The sequence below is a fragment of the Mastigoproctus giganteus genome, chromosome 7 (genome assembly GCF_048544385.1).
Source record: "Mastigoproctus giganteus isolate SK-2022 chromosome 7, ASM4854438v1, whole genome shotgun sequence".
NCBI classification, from domain to species: Eukaryota; Metazoa; Arthropoda; class Arachnida; order Uropygi; family Thelyphonidae; genus Mastigoproctus; species Mastigoproctus giganteus.
The window spans coordinates 146,667,046-146,688,843 of NC_143581.1; the positions used below are offsets into that span (position 1 = coordinate 146,667,046).

General features: G+C 36.1%; 1 protein-coding gene across 10 annotated transcripts in view; it reads left to right on the top strand.

Moving 5' to 3' along the window:
- Sema1a (semaphorin 1a) overlaps positions 1-21,798 on the top strand; it is a 699,485-nt gene that overhangs the window by 370,781 nt on the left and 306,906 nt on the right. For 9 of the 10 annotated variants that reach the window (XM_090377935.1, XM_090377936.1, XM_090377934.1 and 6 more), the window contains one exon: positions 17,802-17,889. In XM_090377935.1, coding sequence (XP_090234061.1) covers positions 17,802-17,889 — 88 coding nt within the window. Of the gene's footprint in view, positions 1-9,842; positions 9,846-17,801; positions 17,890-21,798 lie in introns of all 10 variants that reach the window. The other variant, XM_090377940.1, reaches the window with a different exon arrangement.

Consider the following 21,798-nt stretch of genomic DNA (forward strand, 5'->3'; position numbering starts at 1 on the left):
TGCTGTTGCATTAGTGTTGGTGAGTCAGAAAACTGGTAGCTTGAGAATACACAGAATAATAGAATAAGCAGCCAATCAGATAAAGGGATTAGTGCACTGCTTCTATGGGGCATTAGCATTAGTAGAGGCATATGATGCAAGAAAGCAAGCTTATGCAGCATCAGCCAAACATGTAGCAGTCTGCAGAGCATGGTGTCAGGGATGATAGGCAAATATATGGGTTGTGTTAAGATTGCTAAAAGTAAAGACAAGTGTGTCTGTGTGTACTTGGATTTTACACTAATCCCAGGAGTATTGTAAAGAAATTTGAAGTTCCTGGTTAAATACAGATACAGACATGATAGGGGTATTGTCGATGTGGTTCCAGTCACACATAAGGAATGCAGAATTTAAATATGGTGAGTACAATGTATATAGGTAAGGTACAGGATGGGGCCAAAGTTATGCTCTTGATTAAGAAATACATACTGTAAGACAGGGCAATCTGTTGATTTGGGTGGCTAGTGCAATGTTGAGTAAGTCTGGTGTGACAATGAGAGAAAAATGAAAGGAGTTTGTTATAGGCCAAATGACTGAACTGGTTAGTAAATCAGAATGTATTATAATGGGGTTTTTAAATTTCCAGTTATTGATTGAAACTTGAGAAATGGCTACTCACGTACTAGCAAGGCTTTTCTTGATTTATTGGATGACTGTTTTCTACACCAGCATATTAGAGCCAACAAGAGAAAGAATACTCTTGATTTGATTATTAGCAGTTACTGATCATGCATTTCAAATTTCCAGATAAAGGAACCACTAGGTGGTAGAGAACAGTGTATTATTATAGGATCTGCTTAAAGATTGAACTATTGTAAAAGGTGGAGGGATTTTGTTTTTGTGAAGGTGACTACAATGGTTTCAGGCAGTTTAAATTATATTCAGTGGTACCAACTGGCGATTTTGCCAACTCTAAAATCTAAATGAGAAACATTAGAATCGCCCCAGGTGCCAAGAAATTTTGTGATCAAGTGTCTTTGCAAGTAAATTAGTGCACTTTCTTGGAGAAATAAAATAGTTTCCTTATTTTCAGCATTACATTAACACTCAATTCATTCAGTAAAGAAAGCACTTTACTAGATCAGGAGAAGTAACCTTCTTTCTTCTCTTAATCTTTTAGTTTTATTACTAACCCACTACCGCTTGGTCACAAAGGTGGCCCTGCCCCTGCCTTCATGGGACAGGGCAATCAGTTCCTAAAACCCAGAAATTCACTGGGTGCATAAATGAGACCCTTACAGGGCAAAAAAAGGTTGGAGCTTGATTTTGTTGCAGCTAAACGTCAAAAGACTGACATAGCCAAAATCAGAACTCCAACCTTCCTCATAATTCACTCAACCGAAAGACAGCCTATTGGCTAAATCTCGCCGTTTCTAGTGCAAAAATGCCTAGAAAGCACAAGAAGTACTCCCAAAACAGTTCGTCACTCCAGATCAGGAGACTTACTGGTTGAAGTTGTCACTGCTCCGACAGTCTGAGCAACTATTAAAACTAAAATCTTTTGGTTGAACTTCAGTTACTGTTTCACTACACATTTCCTTTAACACGTCAAGAGGTGTCATCACCAAATGGGACCTTATGAATGTGTCAGATGAAGAACTGAAACAAGAACTGCAAGATCAAGGAGTATTCAATGTAAAAAGAATGACAAAAAAAAAAAAAAAAACTGTATGCTAGTTCCTACTCGTAACATAATACTCACCTTTGATAACCCAAAATAACCAACAGCGATCAAAGCAGGTTATCTTAATTGCTGTGTTAAAGCATATATTCCAAACCCCTTATGCTGCTACAAGTGCCAGAAGTTTCGACACTCACAAGCAGTCTGCAGGAGTAGCTGCTTGTGCCACATGTGGATCCACTGCACACACAAACACAATGCACAGCTACAATGCCTATTTTGTCCAAACTGCAGAGAAGCACATCTAGCATTTTCAAAGGAGTGTCCCTTTTGGAAACGTGAAAAGCACACAGCGATACAAAAGTGAACACAATGTCACCTACCAAGAGGCCAAAAAATCTTTACCAGCCCTGAATATTAATAAACTAGTTATGCTCAAGCAACCAAAAGACACATCAATCGCTACCCAAACGGTGGTAACCATACCACCAAATGAATCTATCTCAGTGGGCAAGGTCAGTGTTGGCCACTGTACCAGTAAACCAAATGACTAGTAAACAAAGTAAAGCCATAAATACTCCAATTACTGTTCTCCAGAACTATGTAATTCATCTGCAAGATTGTGTTGTACCCAACCCTAACAATTGGGTGCGTGGAGGTGTGGCATTGATAATCAATGCTCAAATACCCTCCAAACCGCTCCCATTAAAATCAAACCTTGAGACAGTTGCAGTGAGTCAATGTGAATTTTTACTTGAACATAGTGTCGCTATACATGCCGCCTAATAAAAATATAAGCTACACTGACCTAGAAGAACTAGTGGTACAACATCCCCAACCCTACTTCATCCTAGGAGACCTCACTAGTCATCCGTTACGGGGAAATCGAAACACGGACAAATGGTGACAACTTATAGGAAAGTTACTTGACCAGCACAATTTGGTTACTCTCAATAATGGCTCGCACACCTATATGCATTTATCTACAGGATTTACTTCAGCTATTGATGTCTCACTATGCTTAGCATCCATTTATCCTCTTTGGAATGGCTATTCATTGCAATCCACTAGGTAGTGACTAGGGCTTGCATAAAACTGAGAAATTTCAAAAACCGAGTTTAACCGAAGTTTACTCTTAAAACCGGTTTTAAAACAGATTTTTTCAGACTTGGGGAAAATAATTAAAAGCTTTTAACACAACTATTTATTTTATATTGGGTAGATTGTACAAATCGTCATCAAATCTTTTTAAACAAAATCTATCACCTCTTATAGTAAAAAAATTAAAAAAAATTAATGCTCCAAAAAAGTAACCAGCTTGAGATTATACAAAATTACAAATTGTATTGAAATCCTTTGAATAAAAACTATCTTCTCAAATAGTAAACAAAAAAATAATAAGCCCTATAATAATAACAAATAAATAAAAATAATGTGGGAAAAAAAACAGTTTGGGGAAATTACTATTTATTGCTCAGCTTTTTTATGAAAATGATCCTTTAAAAAACACTGTATATTAAGCATTTTTCCTGATAGACTTGACCTTATTATTTTTGTGTTAAAGAGACCAGTGATCGAAACAGATTGGACACTTGTTGGTTTAATGGTCAGCAGTGCTCAAACTTTCTCCAGCTTTTCACTTCTACTGCTAGTTGCCTCCAAAATTTAATTCTTTGCTGATTTCCAATTCACTCGGTTATTTTGAAGGCTCTTCAGTTAATCTCTTTATTACACTATCATACTCTCGCATGAGTGTATCTCCAACATCGGAACTAGACGAGTCTTTGTTTTCTTCTAAAAGAGCAGTTCGTTTATTTTCAGTTTCTTCATTCAACGCTGACTCCTTCGGAATGTTTTGCAAACAATCTCTGATAAATCTCTTCAGCATGCTTTTTAAAAACTTGCTTACTTGGAAAATCAAAAGTTCTTGAATCTGAATTTTCTTTCCTAAACTTTTTGGGGTTGTGTGGCTCAGCAAAGCCACAGTTTGGCAATTTCATCTTGCATTGTAACACTGCAAAAGGCTTTGGTGAAACTTTAAAGCAAATGGATTTTTTGCTGTATCAAGCTTAGCCAGCAGAAATTCTATTGAAGACTCTGCTTTAAGTAAGTCTATCTTCTGAGGTTATAGCCTTCAGAATCATTTCAACTGGTCGCAAAGTTTCACATAGCAATTCAAGTGTTTTCCAGTCATCGTCAGACACAGCTTCAGTTGACAGTACTGCACGCAGAGCATTTGGAATGCAATTTTTCAATTTCAAAAATCTCTCAATCATATAGAATGTGCTATCCCATCTAGTCTTGCAATCTAATAAAAGTTTATATTCTTTCCCATTAAATTTTGCTTTAACAAAATTTTGTAATATGTCATTTTTGGTAGGCGATTTACGAAAAAGCTTGCAAATTTTTCTGACTTTGTTAATAGTTTGTGCAATCTTGGTCATTGGATTGAAGAAATAAATGAGCTTATCAGTAAAGTCAGTTTGATAAAGCATGCCTTGCTGCCTTTCTTCAACTTCTTCATCACTACTTCATTATTTTCATTTTCTTTATTGTCTTTGGGAGACTCAGAGACTGTGGTACCATAATTGATTGCTTTTTCATAAAGTACATCTATAACTGACAGATGTATACAATGGGCTATACATTGTTGATGATTAGGCATAATTTAATTGCCAAACTTAATCATCATTGCTGCTCCATCAGTGGTGCAGGCAACAATATCCTCATCCAAGTTCAAATCAAGTGTCCATTCACAATTTGCTCAGTTCTTCTGCTATCAAGTGAACCATTAATCTCAATAAGACCTAACGACCAATGATGTCTTTTGAATGCACATTTATATTCATATTCCTTTTATTTTGTATAGACATATATTCGTCTAGAGTCAATGAATACCGTGCACCCAAAACCAACGAATTTTTGAAATGCGGAATGAGTTGTTCTTTCTTAGTTTTATAATAATTCAGAACCATGTTTTTAATCCCATTCACTGAGGCTGGTGGTAATTTATTGTATTTATTTCTCTGAAGGTGAAGGCTTGATTGTATAAACTCACTCTTGGCAATTGAATTAAAAGAAAATCCATCTAAAGCAGCTAATTTTGAAGTCTCTTCTTCCATAGATTTTTTAACGATAAAGTTTTCTAATGTTTTACCATTTTTACGGGAGGTTCACTGTTATCTTGTTTAATGTCAATCTGATGCATTTTCTTTAAACGCAACATCAAAGATGATGTAGATCCTCCAGACGACTTCATTATCTTCTGACATTTCGAACATTGTGCTTCATCTTTGCTTTTCGAGCAAAATAATTCCATACATTTGATTTCATCTTAGACATATTAAGAGTAATAAATATTACTTAGTAGGAATTTATATCACCGACAATTTTAAATAAAAATATTGAAGATAACAAAGGCACACTAACTATGCGTCATTCCCGCAAGCACTGAATGAAGAGTCTTAACGAGGTAAGTTTCAATTTTCACGAAAGAAATTTATTTATTTACTTGCAATTTTTTTTTTTCCCAATTAAATCTATTATATTTTCAAAATTACATAAAAGCTAAATTTGGTGAAGCTGCTTTTTGGAGAACATTTGATTGAAAATTTAATAGGAATAAAGAAGCAGAAAACTTTCTACAATTGAAATTTGGTGCAATATTCAGCAAATCTGTTTCTAGTGGGTAACCATCAATAAGGCGTGTTCCATAACTTGCCTGGCGAGCAAGATAGATGGAACGGAAAAATGTTGAGCTTTTTTTTTTTACACTATCGCTCCGACTCACTCAGTCGTAAATGAGTACACCTGCATCGTGCCATGATACAGGTGGGAAGATAAAAAGGTACCCCTCCTAGATTTGGGCCACTTGCCCATGAGATTTGTACCTAAACATTAAATTAAATTAAATAAATAAAAAACATGTTTAAAACAAAGCAGTTGAACGATCCAGACAAACGAACAAACAAAAGAAAATGTGCGTAACAAAAAACTATATTCAAGGGCTAACTAAGAAAATATTCGAATCAGGTTTTAGAAGCTTGGTTTCGGTTTTAACAACTCAATATGAAAACCGATTTAACCGGATTTATAAAACCAGTTTGCAAGCCCTAGTAGTGACCATTGCACAGTGATATGCTGGATTGATACAAACATCCCCGACAGTTTCTAACAGAACTGTCAAATGGAATTTTTTCAAAGCGAAATGGGATATATACAAACAACTAGCAATACTGGAAGAAAAGCAGGTCCAGCAAACATCCATAAACTTAGTCACAGAATATATAAAAGTATAAAGTGCAGCCATTATCAACCCACTGCAGGATGGAAGCCTCCTCAACAATTCATGCTGAGGGAAATGGACCATAATCTGCCACGCTGGTCCAGTGCGGGTTGGCAGATCGACCGTATTCAGCAGTCAGGGGCTTGAACCCCGGTCTACTCAAAGAGCGTGTGCTACTGCACTCCCGCTCCTGCCCACTCAGCTACAGAATATATATATCTAACCAAATACTGCAGATAGCAGATCAAGCGATTTCACAGCAATCCAACAAAATATGAGCACGGTCCATTTTGGTTGGAATGATGAATGCAGTGTGGCTAAAAAAGAAAAGAACAAAGCATGGAACATCTTTAGGAAGTTTCAAACAACTACTGTTATCATCCACTTTTAACAGGCTCTGGCAAACATTTTGCCTCCACAATTACAAGAACTACAAAAACAAACAATAGGGACCAAAATACAAATGTATATACTCCAAACATCCACGCAATTAACCTTCCCATACTACCTGTAAACGGTTGTGATGTTACAACACTAGTGGAGATTGCAAATGCATTGGGTGAATCGTTTATGAAAATCGCAGCCACAACATCTTACACACCTCATTTCCAGGTACACAAGGCACAGGCTGAGAAACATTTCATCAACTTCGAATCAGCATCTAGTGCCACATACAGTCTTCCCTTAGACTGCACCACCACAGAATTGCACCATGCTTTAGCCATCACCAAACTCAGTACAGCAGGACCAGATGTAATACACTACATCATGATAGTACAGTTTACTGAACCAGCCCTTAAGACATTGGTACTTTTTTATAACAGAATTTTCAAACAATACCTTCCCAGACAAATGGCATCACGCTTATGTTTTGGCATTTCCAAAACCAGGAAAAGATCCTACAAATCTACAACACTACTGACCTATTGCACTCACCAGCTGTATAAGCAAGGTCCTGGAAAAAATAATCAATGCCTGCCTATCCTGGTTTCTAGTCCAAAACCTTCTTAACCCAGTACAATGCAGTTTCCGTGAAGGAAGATTCACTCTTGACTTAATGATCAGGGCAGAAATAAACATCCGTGATGCTTTTATGAATGAACACCTTGTCATGGTTCTCTTTGACTTAGAAAAAGCATTTGATTGGTATAATGCAAAACCTATATGTGATCTGGGACTATGTGGACACTGCCAGAGTTTATCAGAAACTTCTTCCATCATTGCTCATTTCAAGTTAGTCAACAACGAGTTACCTTCCAGTTTTATCCAGGAAGAAGGGGTCCCACAAGGTTCAGTACTAAGTGCCACCCCAATTAACGTAATAATGAACTCCATAACACAGGATCTACCACAAAGTGTCCACTATCCTGTATGCCAGTGACATCAGTATCTCCTGCCATTTGCCTAATATGCAAATGGTAGAAAGACAGTTGCAAAGTGCCATTAATAAAGTTGTAAAATGGTCCCAAAACAATGGTTTCTGCCTCTTGGCACAAAAGACTGTTTGGATACACTTCTGTAGGAAGTGTAACCTACCATCCAGACCCAGAACTTCACCTATAAAATTAAATCATCCCAGTGATTTGTAGTGTTCACTTTCTTAGTGTGGTGCTTGGCCAAAAACTTACCTTCCTTGAACATGTAAAAGAGCTCTGGCTTTCTTGCCTTAAGAAGCTAAACATCTTAAGAGTACTATCTGACATAACTTGGGGAGCTGACCATTACTTGCTATTGCATTTGTATCATGCATTAATACGGTTGGAACTAGATTACGGCTCTGTGGTGTACAGGTCTGCTAGACCAAGTGCCTTACATTGGCTTGATCCCACACACCACAGTTCTCTTTGTCTTGCACTAGGGGCATTCTGTACATTGCCAGTCCAGAGCTTATATGCTAACTCAACATCTGGGGCATGGCAACCAGATCCAGGTATCATCGTAAGGGAGGGGGCACGACAACCAGCCTTTTCAGTTTTTTTAGAATGCCTCCTGCATTTTTTCTTTAATGTCAAATTGTTGGTTAAGGGGGCATATGCCCCCTCTGCCCACCCCTGAATATGCTCCTGGACTGATCTAAAACTGACACCCATGTTAGTGCAGCAGCTACAGTGCAGAACTCTGTGCTAACTTCATAGTGTTAAATTTCATCTTATTAACAAATATATTGAACAGTGTTTTCTGTACAGACTCCATTAGTGCTATACAGCAGAATAAAAATCATAACCCCTTACTCATACAGATTTGGAATACCATGACTAAGTTAAATAGGAAAAAACAAGAAATCATCTTTTGTTGGATCCCTGGTCATGTTGGAATTTCTGGAAATGAATGTGCTTATCTAGCTGTGAACAAACTACTCGGTATAAAGAAATATCTCCAACTTTGGAAACCCAGTATGTGTGAAAACAGGCATGAAGAAGTTGTATTAGCCCAACTATGAATAGGCCATACACATCTAACATCTTTATCTTCTTGCTGGCACTGATCCACCACATTGTACTTACTGCAACACTCAGCTCACTGTCCAACATGTACTTATTGATTGTCCCAAATACAGTAGTGACCGTATTACCTCTTTTTCCAGGACGAAGATCCCTTTCAGTATTACTGACCTCCTGGCAGATACCCCACACGTGGCCAAAATTTTTTTCATTCTGTAAACGAATACAACTGCACAATGCAGTGTGAATTTCAACAACATTGCTGACCTTGCTGTGCTTGCACCGTAAAGCCGATAAACAAACAAGAAACAAGCATTAGAATTATTTCATTAATTCTAAGATTCTTAATAATTTAATTAATAATCATTATGATTAATAAAGTCTTAATAATTATAATAATATTAGAATTATTGTTTATACCAACTTGAGAAATTTCAATTCAACCCTTAGATCTAAATGGATGGCAGATTCACTGATGAGATTAGTAACAGAGAAGAAAAATACATGGATGTGTGTATAATAAATACATACTATTGGAGATACAGAAACCTACAGTAAATATAAACTAGTCTGCAATTGAATCATGACGATGATTAGGCAAGCTAAGGCAGGTTATGAGAAGTCTCAGGTAAAGAAAGCAAAGAAAAGCAGCATAATCTGCTTTACTTGTTGTAACACTAAGGAAAAGGATGAATTGCATTGGTCCACTAGATAAGAATGGTATAAATGCTGGCGATCCTGTTCAGGTTGTTGACAAACTGAATAGATATTTTGCATTGGCATTTAAATGATATTTTTTAGGGATGGGGATGCCAGAAGTGTATCAAATTCTAACAGAGGTATGATTTTGTGATAACTGAGAGAAAAGTGGAAGAGAAATTGTTTAAGGTAATATTAATGAGCACATGAGGAAGATAATCTCTCCAATTATATTCAGAAAGGCAGAAAAGAAGTGAGCAAATCTTTAGCCATAATTATGACAGCATACTGGATTCAAGGTAAGTCCTGAATTGGATGTGCAAATGTCTTCCAATTCACAAATGGGGATCAAAGGGCAAAGTGAGTAATTGCATAGCTACAAGATTGATGCTCTGTTCTAGGGAAAATAATGAAGTCACTGGTTAAAGAATTAATGCAGGACTATCTAGACAGGAATGCAGTTATGCTGTTACTGCAGTATAGATGTAGTAACAAATAAACTGGATGCAAAAAATAATTATTTTGCTCATGCTCCCGAGAAGAGCAGTGCCCTTTGATAACTACTGTCCTCTCCCACTCAACCAACCTTATTATCCATATTTTACTGTAGGGGCTCAAATCTGGTGCGTATGGGCTTGGCACACCCAGGGTCCCGAGCTAGATATCATCATTCTTCTCTTTCTTCAGCACCACCGTAGCCAGGTGGGAACGAGTAACAGTGCATAGCACACGCTTCTTGATTAGACCGGGGTTTGAGCCTGTCACCACCAAATACGGAGGATGTGGAAAAGTCAGGGAATGACCACCGCATATTCCCGGAGCAATATGGCCTTAGTTGCTAATGCTCCTAAAAACCGAATAACAAACAAACTAACAATCTGTTTCTTCATGATTCCCTTCTACTTCTCTCTGTCTGTTTCAGGGTAACTCAAATTTATTTTGGGCTGGTGCTGCATAAGCCTCAGGCTTCCTTGCACCATATGGCTATTAATAATAATAATAACAACAACATCACGTAATTTTCCCCAAATGCCACACTACTCCAATTTGTCGAGCAGTTTTTTTTGTGGAACAGTATCAAAAACATTTCCAAAGTTCTAGTATATGATGTCAAAATTGTTTTTTACATCTACTTCCTTTGTTACTGCATCATAGTATCCAATGAGATTGATCAAGCAAGGTCACCCCTTAACAAATCTGTGCCATGATGGTAATGTAACTGCATTCTTATGTAGCTGGTCTGTGTTACTTCTGCAATCAGTGATTTTATTATTTTCACTTTAACAGAAATCAGTTTTACAGCTCAGTAATTACTTGCTTCACTTTTGTATTTCCCTTTTGCAAATTAGGGATACATTTGCACCTCATCTAACTTAGGGACCTCATCTAAACCCATTAAGGTTAAAGGTTTGCTTGCCTCTTTTGCTGCTGCTTTTAATATAAATAGATAGATGCCTTCAGCCTCAGGTGCCTCCTTTTTTAGCTTCAACAATTTTCTTCCACCTTACTCTCAGTTATTGGAAAATCATTTAGCTCCCAATTATAACAGAGTTACTTCTGGTATTCCCATCTCTGAAAACTTACCAGTAAATGTAGATATTTATGTAGGTTGACAGACCAAAACAGGATCAGTAACAGTTATCTATTTATCTAGTGGACCAGTGTGATTCATCCCTGTCCCTTTTGTATTAATATTAGCAAAAAATTATTTGCTACTCTTCTTTGCATTCCTATCCAAAGACTTCTGTTAACCTGGCTTTGCTTGCCTTAAACCCCTTAATGACTTGATAGCAGTGTAGTGTATACTTACTGTAGGTGTTTCTGTCCCCTGATAATTTATAATCATTCCATACATTTTTCTTATCGACCACTGGTCTAATCAGGTCAACTGACATCCATTTAGGTCTAATGCTGAATGCTGAATTTTCATTTAATTTCTAAACCTTGAACGTGTTTCTCTTTTTGTTGATATAAAAAAAAAGCTTAATAGCTTCTTTAATCACTTCCTTGAGTGCTCAACAGATAGCAAATTCTCAGATCTTCCATTCTTGATAATGTTATTATCAACACATCCAACAATATCACCTTTTGTGCCCCTAAGAGGTGATTGTTCTTCAAGAAAACTTTAGCCCCTGACAGTCATACCCTGTTCCTGTTCCACCTGTAATTTTGCATAGAATATTTTTAATTTCCCTCACAGTAGTCATCATCCATCGCTACTTCCTCTGGGACTAGCGATCTCCACTGTCGAAAGGTGTCATTGTGTTATCTGATGTTTCAGTATGGACTCTAGCATTGAGCTGGGCTGCTGAATGTTTAATGGGTCGCTCTCCATTATTTGTATGAGGGCTTATATAAAGCCCTCATATAAGCCCTCCAGAATGCTGAATTTTCAACTACATACTCTTAACTACATACTCTTAACTACATACTCTTAACTACATACTCTTAACTACATACTCTTAACTACATACTCTTAACTACATACTCTTAACTACATACTCTTAACTACATACTCTTAACTACATACTCTTAACTACATACTCTTAACTACATACTCTTAACTACATACTCTTAACTACATACTCTTAACTACATACTCTTAACAACAAACACAGTGGCATCCCCTTTGGCTGTTTCACATCTGGTGGCTAAGGGTTGATATGTAAAGAGGAAAAACAAGTGGAACACTTAATATAACGATTTGTAGGAGAATATCCCTTGGCATTTTTCCCTTGAACAAAAGTATTCTTTTGGCACTTTGAGCCTTTTTATTTGCCCTAGTTTGAGGCATGATTTTAGTCTAATTTAAAAATAACACAAAGTAAGATGTGAAATTAATAATACTACACTGATCCCAGCTTATTGATGGCAATCAGGGCTGTGCTCATTTAAGTTACTTTGTGTTGTGTGATACAGTTATATTATTAAATCATGTTATTACTGCTATAAATTTGTAGTTTATAGACAATAAAAACACTTCTAATATCAACCACACTCCTACAGAACTACACCAAGTTGTTTACATTGTTATGTCGATACAATAACATTCAGGAATTACTTTTTTCTTAAAAGCCAAATAAAGAACAAATTTGCCAACTATCATATAAACACAAACTTCAGTGTTAATTTTAAACTGAGATAGCAGAAACCAATAATTTAAATAAAAAAATTCCACATAGCAGCTCCCAAAAAAGCATTCTGATCATGAGGTAGCCTTGATAGCAGTCATTTGAGTGTGTTTGTGAGTTCGGTTAAGGATCCAGTTTCTATAGCAAAGCTACATTTCTGATTAGAGGCATATGATGTTGGACAGAGGTTGAAAGCCTACATGAATCCAGAAAATGTATAAATATTTAAGTACAGTATTTTAAACTCCGTATTTTTAATCTTTATTAGATCCAATTTCAATAGCCAGAAACTTTTTTGAATTTTCTCATTTGTGGATTTTTGAAAGGAGTTTAGTCTAAAATGATTAAAAGAAATTTAAATTCAGAATCTTAATGCTGACCATGGACTGTCAGAAGAGAGGTGCTCAACACTAGTGAAAAGTTGAAGAATTGAGTTTTAGCTGAATATAGTTTCAGGTTAAAGGAAGGATAATTATTAAAGTTTATGATGGGAGAAATTTTATTGCCTCTTCAGCTAGGTTGGGGATTTCCAGTTGAATGCTATAGTTCAGTTAGAGAGGACATCGACAGCAGAGGAGTGAAATTCTCAGTTTTTATTGAAAGAATGTATAAAGATGGTAGCAAAGAGAAGGGCTGATAAGTAACCCCCTTGGAGACCCCTCTCAGAAGTCCTTGTTTAATATTTGACCCTCAAATTTAAAATGAACTATTCTCTTTGATAGTATTAGCCTATTAAAGGATATTTCTTTAATTAGAAACAATTGTTCAAGTAGAGAAAGTTGGGATTTAATGGAAACCAGATTAAATGCAGTAGATATGTCCAGTGCATCAGCAACTGCATGAAGTTCCATCTCCTAATTCCAACAGTTAAGGATGTTCAAAATTAGATTCTCTAGGCATGTTATGGTGAACTATTTTCATTTACTTTAGGTTTAGGCACAGCAAGTTGCTGTATAATCCATCCAAGGAGGCTATAATCTGCTTCGTGTGCCAGAAAAATACCCAACAATTGTATACCATAAATATTTTATTTAAAACTCATCTACATTATATATAAATTTCAATGTATGCAAGGTATGTACTGTTTTGCTAGATTACCTTTGCAAAATTTGTTTCAAAGCAAAAGCTTATTTTTTCTGTGATATTATAGACTGAAATATTCCATTTTGTTCTATGAATAGTTTCATGATTTTTGGATTGCACCATTTGTGTGCAGTTATGTTGTTGGAGTTTTTTAACTTTATAAATGTATTTTGCATTCCCCATTTATAGCATATGATTTTGAAGATGCACAATAAAATATCATTTACTACTATTTCTGGTAATGCTAGATCTTATTAATGTTTTATGAACAGAAAGGATATTTGTTTTGAACTTTACTAAGAAAATGTTTGCTCCCCCCCATCTACCCTGCCACATTCTTCTCACTTTAGCTTCTTATTTTGCCTATCATATCCTCTTGCCCTTTCACATGCCCTTCAGGTTATAATGACACTTTTAATATTGTGTACTGTTCCATAATCTTAGCATAATAGATGAATGCTTTATTACCACCAGTAAGTCTAAAATTTAAAAATATACAGTTCTGCTATAACACACATTTTCGCAATGCAACTGATATATTAGGAAACAATTAGAGTATAACATCATTTTCACGTTGGCTCATGTGCAACTGGGTGAATGCAAAACTCAGCACCAAGCTGAACAGGACCAGGGTATGTCTGCCAGGGGCAAAGGTTGATGACGTTGTAGAGCAGATATCATCTTTTAAGGGCACAAAAGGTGATATAGTTGTACACATTGGCATTAATGATATTAGGAGTAGGAGACTGGCAGAATTACTTAACAAGTACAGGTCACTGTTGAACAAAAGCCAAGAATTAGGGTTGAATTTGAAAGTGTCTGCAATTCTGCCCAGATGCGATAGAAGGGAGTATATGATGAGAGCCTTGTCGATCAATTCGGCCCTGGAAAGAATGTGCAAAGCTCAAGGGGTACAACTTTTTTCAGCCTGGACTGTATTTGTTAACAGGAGAGACTGCTTCTATAGGGATGGGATACCCTTAAATAGAAAGGGTGCAAGAATATTTGCTGATGCTATCGAGGCAGTGTTAGGTGGGTCGGAAAACTGCTAGCTTGGGGGGATACAAGGACTAATAGTTTAACATCAACAGTAGCCATAGGCAGAGGTGAAGGTGATTCTTGCATAACTTCTATTAGAATAAGTAGCGACCTGGAGCGTGGGGTGTTGGGGTTTCAGGGACGGATGGCAGTTATCCTGAAATAGGTGGGTATATGGGATGTGTTAGGGTAACTAAGAATAGGAGTAGGAGCATGTATGCTTTCATGTATACCAATGCTAGAAGTATAGTAAATAAATTTGATGAATTTGAAGTGTTGGTCAAGACATCAAAGGCAGATATTGTTGGGATAGCAGAGATGTGGTGTCACACAGATATAAGGAATGCTGAACTGGAATTCGGGGAGTACAATGTGTACAGAAAGGATAGAAAGGGAGGAGGTGTTATGCTGTTAATTAAGAAAAACAAAATCAAAAGAAGTGCATCCAGTTGCTATAGATGAACAGTGCACTGTTGAGTCAGTTTGGTGTGACATAAGCACTGCGAAAGCAAAAATAGGAGTAGGAGTGTGTTAGAGGCCTAATGACTCGAATGAGTACAATGAACAATTGTACAGAGAAATAGTGGGCTAGTAAATCGGAATGTTTTATAATGGGGGATTTTAACTTCCCAGATATTGACTGGAACTTGTGGGTGGGTTACTCACACACACTAGTCACACTTTTGTGGATTTATTGGATGATTGTTTTCTGCAGCAGCATGTTCGAGAGGCAACCAGATAAAGTAATACTCTTGATCTGGTTATCAGCAGTGATCATTCGTGTATTAAGAATTTGCAGATAAAGGAACCACTAGGTGGCAGTGATCACAGTGTACTGATATGGGATTTACTTAAAGATTTAATTACCATCAGGGGTAAAGGAAAGGATTTTTGCTTCCGTAAAGGTGAGTACAGTAGTCTCCGACAGTTTTTAAATTCTGTACAGTGGGATCAACTGACGATGTTACGAACAGTAAATTCTAAGTGGGAAGCATTCAAGGAATTAATCGTGGAAGCTACTAAAAGTTTCATACCTCTTAAGAAATATTGTTCAATGTTTAGGCCTAAATGGTTATCTAATGAAGTAATGAGACTCGTAATAGAGAAGAAAAATGCATGGGATGCATATAAATTATCAGGCGACTCAGAAGCCTATGGCAGATATAAGCTAGTCTGTAATCAGGTGACAAAGGAGGTTAGGCAGGTGAAGGCAGATTACGAGAAATCCTTGGCAAAAAATGCTAAGAAAAACAGCAAGGATTTCTTTACTTATATAAACTCTAAAAGGAAGGGGATGAATCTGATTGGTCCGCTTGAAATCGATGGTTTGACTGTTGATGATCCTGCTCAGATAGCAAACAAACTGAATGAATATTTTGCATCTACATTCACACATGAGGAATTATTAAAGTTTGAAAGTGGCAGAAGGTTATCAAATTGTAGCAGGATACTTAATGATTTTGTAATAACTGAAAGCAAAGTGGAGGAAAAATTGTTGAAGTTAAACATAAGAAAAGCACCTGGGGTGGATGGGATCTATCCAGTTATATTAAAGGAGGCTGCAAAGCAACTAAGCAAATCCTTAGCCATAATTATGAGAGCGTCCTTGGACTCAGGGGAGGTTCCCACAGACTGGAGATGTGCAAATGTATCCCCAATTCACAAAGGGAGTACTGCATATGGGTAGAAGTAACCCCAGAGAAACGTACCAACTGTGTGGTACTACACTTAAGGTGGTAGAAAATGAAAAAGACCTGGGAGTAATTGTGCAGTCAGATATGAAGTTTTCTGAGCAATGCAGACAGGCTGCCAGGGCAGGTCATGGGGTTTTGTCAATGATATATAGGAATTTTGCTGGCAGGGAAAAGGTGATTATCCCTCTGTATAAGGCAATGGCCAGGCCATGCCTTGAGTACTGCGTACAGGTCTGGAGGCCTCATTTTAGGAAGGATGTAGATTTACTTGAGCATGTACAGAGAAGGGCAACAAGATTGGTGAGGGGAATGAAGGGATCCTCTTACCAAGAGAGGCTTAAGTTCTGCAAATTGCAGTGGCTCGAGACTAGGCACCTGCGCGGTGATCTGATTGAGGTGTATAAGGCCTTGAATGGGTTGAGCACGGTGAATTCTGATGGGATCCTTTCGCTTGTTCAGATTACGAACCTAAGGGGGCATAAATTCAAATTAAGAAAAGACAGATGTAGATTAGATGTGCAGAAATTTGCCTTTAGCCAGCAGGTGGTTAATTGCTGGAACAAACTTCCATCTGTTGTTGTGGAAGTTGATAGGTTGAATAAATTTAAGGAGGAACTGGACAGGCATTTGGAGGGAATGGTGTGTTTTTTTTTTTATTTTTTTATTTTTTTGGCTGATGCTGCATAAGCTCATACACTTGCTTTCTTGCATCAAATGCCACTGCTGCTACTACTACATAGCGACCTGCGCAGAAATACACACAAGTTTACGAAGCTTAAAAAATGTCAAATGTCTGAACTATATTTTGCATTTACTGTAGTTGTATTGGTCGGAGACACTGTTGTCATTCGCTGTTTTCACAAGGTAATAGGTGATATTGTAGGCAGACACATTTTCAGGAGCTCATATTTTTCTGTTCGAACAGAAATTTCATGAGGTGGGGTAGCATGAGCAGAGGAACACATTTCTGGAGGTCACTACCATAAAACAATAAAGACAACTTAAAGTTCCTGGTTTATTGAACTTTTCTGTTAGTGCAATCAAATTATAAATGGGTAGTAAACTCTATCTTCTAAATTTGTGATAATAGAGATAGCTGGAATTCTGTGGGTTTTTAAGTTATGGTGAAATGTGTTTCCCCTTCCATGAAATCTCCAATCATATAAAAAACAAATTTTTGGAATCTTCTCTTCATTCCTTCCTAGTTTTTAAGCTTGTAAACTTCTCACTTGTGCAATTTTACATCCTGTGTTTGTCATTATTGATTGCTTTTCTTGTTTACTGTTTTAAATTTTACAATCCCAAAAAAAAAAAAAAAAAAATATCAATCAAGCAAAACATACCTTGTCAAGATAAAGTGCTATATTTACTGTAATATTTATTTATTTGTTAGAAATTTAAGATGTTTAAACCTGTGTTAGCAATTTTATTGGGTTTCTTACTTGTTTTAGTGTTTTTCTTACCAGACTGAACTTTTTTTTTTTGAGAGCTCTGCCCCTATCCCTATTTTTCCCATAAGCCTTGTTTTTAATGCCTGAAATACCATAACGCAGAGATTTTTAGGAACACATGTGCCGCATTAAAGAAAACTGGCAGTATTTCATTATATATGTATTTCATTGCAACTGGTAAGTCTGTAAATGGTGTTATTAGCTTGTCTTTACGTAATGACTGCTGTATATTCATGCATATGTGTCAAAAGTTCCGTATGTATATTCACTGGTTCTGTTAAGTTGTGGTCTGGATTAATTAAGCTTGTTCTCAATACAGGACTCTGATTATATCAAGACAGATGAGAGACCTGGAGAAGGTGTTTGTCCGTATGATCCTAATCATAATAGTACTGCTATATATGCAGGTAAGTTCAAATTTGTAGGTTCACTGCATGCAATTAATAGTATTAACCACTTAATTACTTGCTAATTATTGTTATTCTGTGATTGGATTTAATATTACTGGCTTTACTAATTAACTTTTAAATGAAATTGTAACAAGCATTTAATCTAGGATTATTATATTTTCATATCTCTAAATCATAACATGCAGCAGAACTTTGGACACTTAAAAGAATGAAGTGGCATCGCATGCAACATGTATTTGTCACACATGAATATTGTGTAATTGCAATACTTGAATAATAGACTCCCCGTCCCCACCACATATACATACACAAAACAATGAAATATAATTTTTTTTTTTTTTTTAAATACAGTGAGACCTTCCTTGGACACATCTCTAAAAAGGGGTTTTGGACACTGACTTAGATCACAGCCTGATGTATTAGAAATTACACATTAAATGACCTCCCCAAAACTGATGCCTTCTAATATGGATGTACACTTTAATGAGTATCATTTTTATATTTTCAAACTGTGGAATGTTATGTTTCTAGGGTAATTGACACCTCTGCATGTTTACATACATCAGTGCAATTTTGAAGTGGTCACAAGGTCATTACAGTAATACTAATGAGACTTGTGATGCTTCCAGAATTATTCCTGGAGCAGATGGACAATGCAGTGGTCAAACTCTAAATTCTACTTGCCCGACTGCTTTCCACCATGTGCATAGTGACAGTCATTTCTGGCACAAGGGCTGCTTGGGCCATATTGCACTTATCAGCAACATGAAGGCTGTATATGGTGATTGTTATGAGAACATTCAGAAACAATCATACAGTTGTATCTGTTTTAGAAAGCATAAAAACTCCAACAGATTTGTTTTGTTACCAATGATATGGCAATGCATCAAAGGTTTTTTTAAGATTTGATAGAAAATTGAATGAGACTTGCTGGACATGACTACATAAGGTATGTTTTTAAAGAAAATGCTTCATCGTGAGTGGGAAGTTGCAATGACAGACCTTGTGATATGTTAGTTTTGTCGCTAGCACATTATAATTAATGTGCCACAGTTGCTAGTAAAGAATGCTTACAAGCTATATTTTGACTGTCTGATATAATACCATTGGTGTGCATCACTTAGCAAGGCAATAAAATTGCCAAACTGAGATGTTTCCAGAATTGAAGGGGTGGGAGAAATATTGTTGCATATCTGTATATATATTCAGCTTGTTGATATTCTACATTTAAAAAAAGTGTGATGAATACATATGCAATGCATTATTTTCGAAAAAAAAATAAAATAAATTAACATTCTGCATGGCTAATTTTGACTTGTAGCCAATGTGAATTTTCTGCATCCATGAGTATATAGTGCCTCTTTAAGAACAAATTTGTAATGATTGACATTACTTTCATAAGTGCTTTAGTAACAGCAGTATTGAGCATTCTGACTGAGGGATAATGACAATTTTGCTGAGCTGATACATATGCCACTTCTGCCTTTGAGTGAGAAGTGCCAGTTGTTTAAATAGCTGTATATGTGAAGGTTTTATCAAAGTTTTTGTGTGCAGGTTTTCTCTTCTGGAATTATTAGTTGAAAATTTCCTATGCATAATATTGATTGTTAATTTGTTAAGGAGCAAAATTTTTGTTAGGGGTAGAGCCACATGGAAAAATTTTAAAAAGGGATGTGTTTTTAGTACATTAAAGGGGATTCCAATATTCTGTTACATTATTATGTGAGGAAAAACAATGAATATGGTCTGTAACTAGTAAGAGATCTAATTATCTATGATGAAAATGGAATTAAAATGAAATGCTCTTAAAACAGTGCAATTTATATTTTGCTAATTATGTGTTTAATAAAGTTGTATTGTTTATTGAAAGTCTGTTATTTATTAGAAGTTAATTAACTGAAACAAAAATTTGTACAAATACAATAATAATAAAAAAGTAAGCAAACCAGCAGCAGTTTTTCTGAATTATTGAAACTAGCTACATCAGCCTCTGTATAGTGGACACTTTTTTTCTAATCCAGTGGCATTTGCTTTAGAGAGATTTCACTGTATTTTTGATATTTATATATTATGTTTCTCATCAACAAGAAAAAAAATCTTCAGGCTAAAAATAAAATTACAAAAAAATGGAATTCTTATAATACTGTAGTGCACTTGATACCCATTGTCTGTGTAATTTTTATTATTATTTTTATCTATGTACATTTGTTCCTTGATTTGATTTCTGAGTATTTTCCTGAAGTGTGTAGAGAATTACTTTGTCTATAATTAAAACTAAAATTGTGTTTTTAATTCAGTTCCCAACTTATTGAGTCAGCCTATTTCACTCATATTGCTATCCTTTCTTCATGACAAAGTCCTATACAGAATTGATAGGTAAAATTCTGTTAATTTAATGAAATTAACCAATGATGTCTAATGAAATTTAATGAAATTAACCAATGATTTAATTCTCAAAGGAGATTACTTTTGCAGGAAAGCTTTCAAAATAATGTACTGTATCTATATAACATTTTGTTGAAATTTAATACAGACCTACTCTAGCAGTTCATTGCATTCTGAGCTTTTCAGTAATGCATAATGAGAGCATAAGTACAATGCCTTTACTTAACAATTTTTAATTATGGTGAACCCATAGCAGGTCAGGCTATGTAGGTAACAATTAATGTTTTGTCTTATTTAAGTTGAAGGAACCTGCAAAAGTGTGTGTGTTTTGAGCTCACCCATCTATCCTATGTTTTCAGCTTTACCTCATAGTATTGGTTAAGCTTAATTTTGACCAGTATAAATTATTTTTCTTGTATGCAAGAACTTCATCTACATTTTAGCTGTTTGGATTCTATAGTTTTTAACATTTTAATAAATATTAGGTTGTGCAGCTTACACTTTCCATTATTTGCTGATATTTCCTTATTGTTCTGTGCTTGTGCTCAAATTAGGTATTTGAAAAGTTCATGGCATGAATATTAAAGGGTAGCGGTACAGTGATAATTTCTAAATTTAATGTATAACAGTTCCAATAGTATTAAGTTTTATGTAGTTTCAATAACATCTTTTTTTAAATTACCAATTAATTCCTAAAGTTGACAGTTGTATGAGGAAAGACGGACAAAACCAGCCACAGTGCAGTCATCGAATTTTTGGGGTAAAAAAAGGGACAGACTGAAGTCAATTCATGAGGATATGATTACAATATTGGGGGAAGATGCCCCCTTCCTATTCCATGGTTAAGAAGTGGTTATCAGATTTTAAAAAAGGAGGGAGAACCTGGAAGATGACCCATGCTGTGGAAGACTTACAATGTCCATCACTCCAGAAGTTGACAGTATGCATGATCTGGTGATGAGCAATAGTTTGGTACATTGCCACCATCTTGTTCATCTCATCTGAACCTGTGTACCAGTTTCTGGCTGGTTCACATTTTCAGATGAAAGAGGTGTCAGAATGAAGAGTCCCAAAGTTTTTGACAACAGCTCAAAAATGCATAACAGTTGTCAACTAAACATTTTTCATTGTTCTCAGTCAGATCCAGCAAACTTCCTTGCAAGGTTTGTGACCATCATTGAGGCATGGGTCCATCGCTTTCAGCCAGAGACAAAGGAGTAGTCCAAACAATGTAAAAACAGCTCTTCTCTGCCTCCATATTCATCAGATCTAGCACCCTCAGACTTTTTCCTATTCCCTAATTTGAAGAAATATTTGGCTCTTGGCTGTCCTGGAGGTACAAAAGATAACTTTCTTCACATCTGGACTCAATGCATTGCATCTTTGGTGGCAAAAGTGTATTGACTGCAAAGGAGACTATGTTGAAAAGTGACATGTTACCAGACCCTTCAAACTCTTCATACCTAGGTTACAAACTTTTCAAATTCACCTTGTATACAGCCATTTGTGTTTATTAAGCTG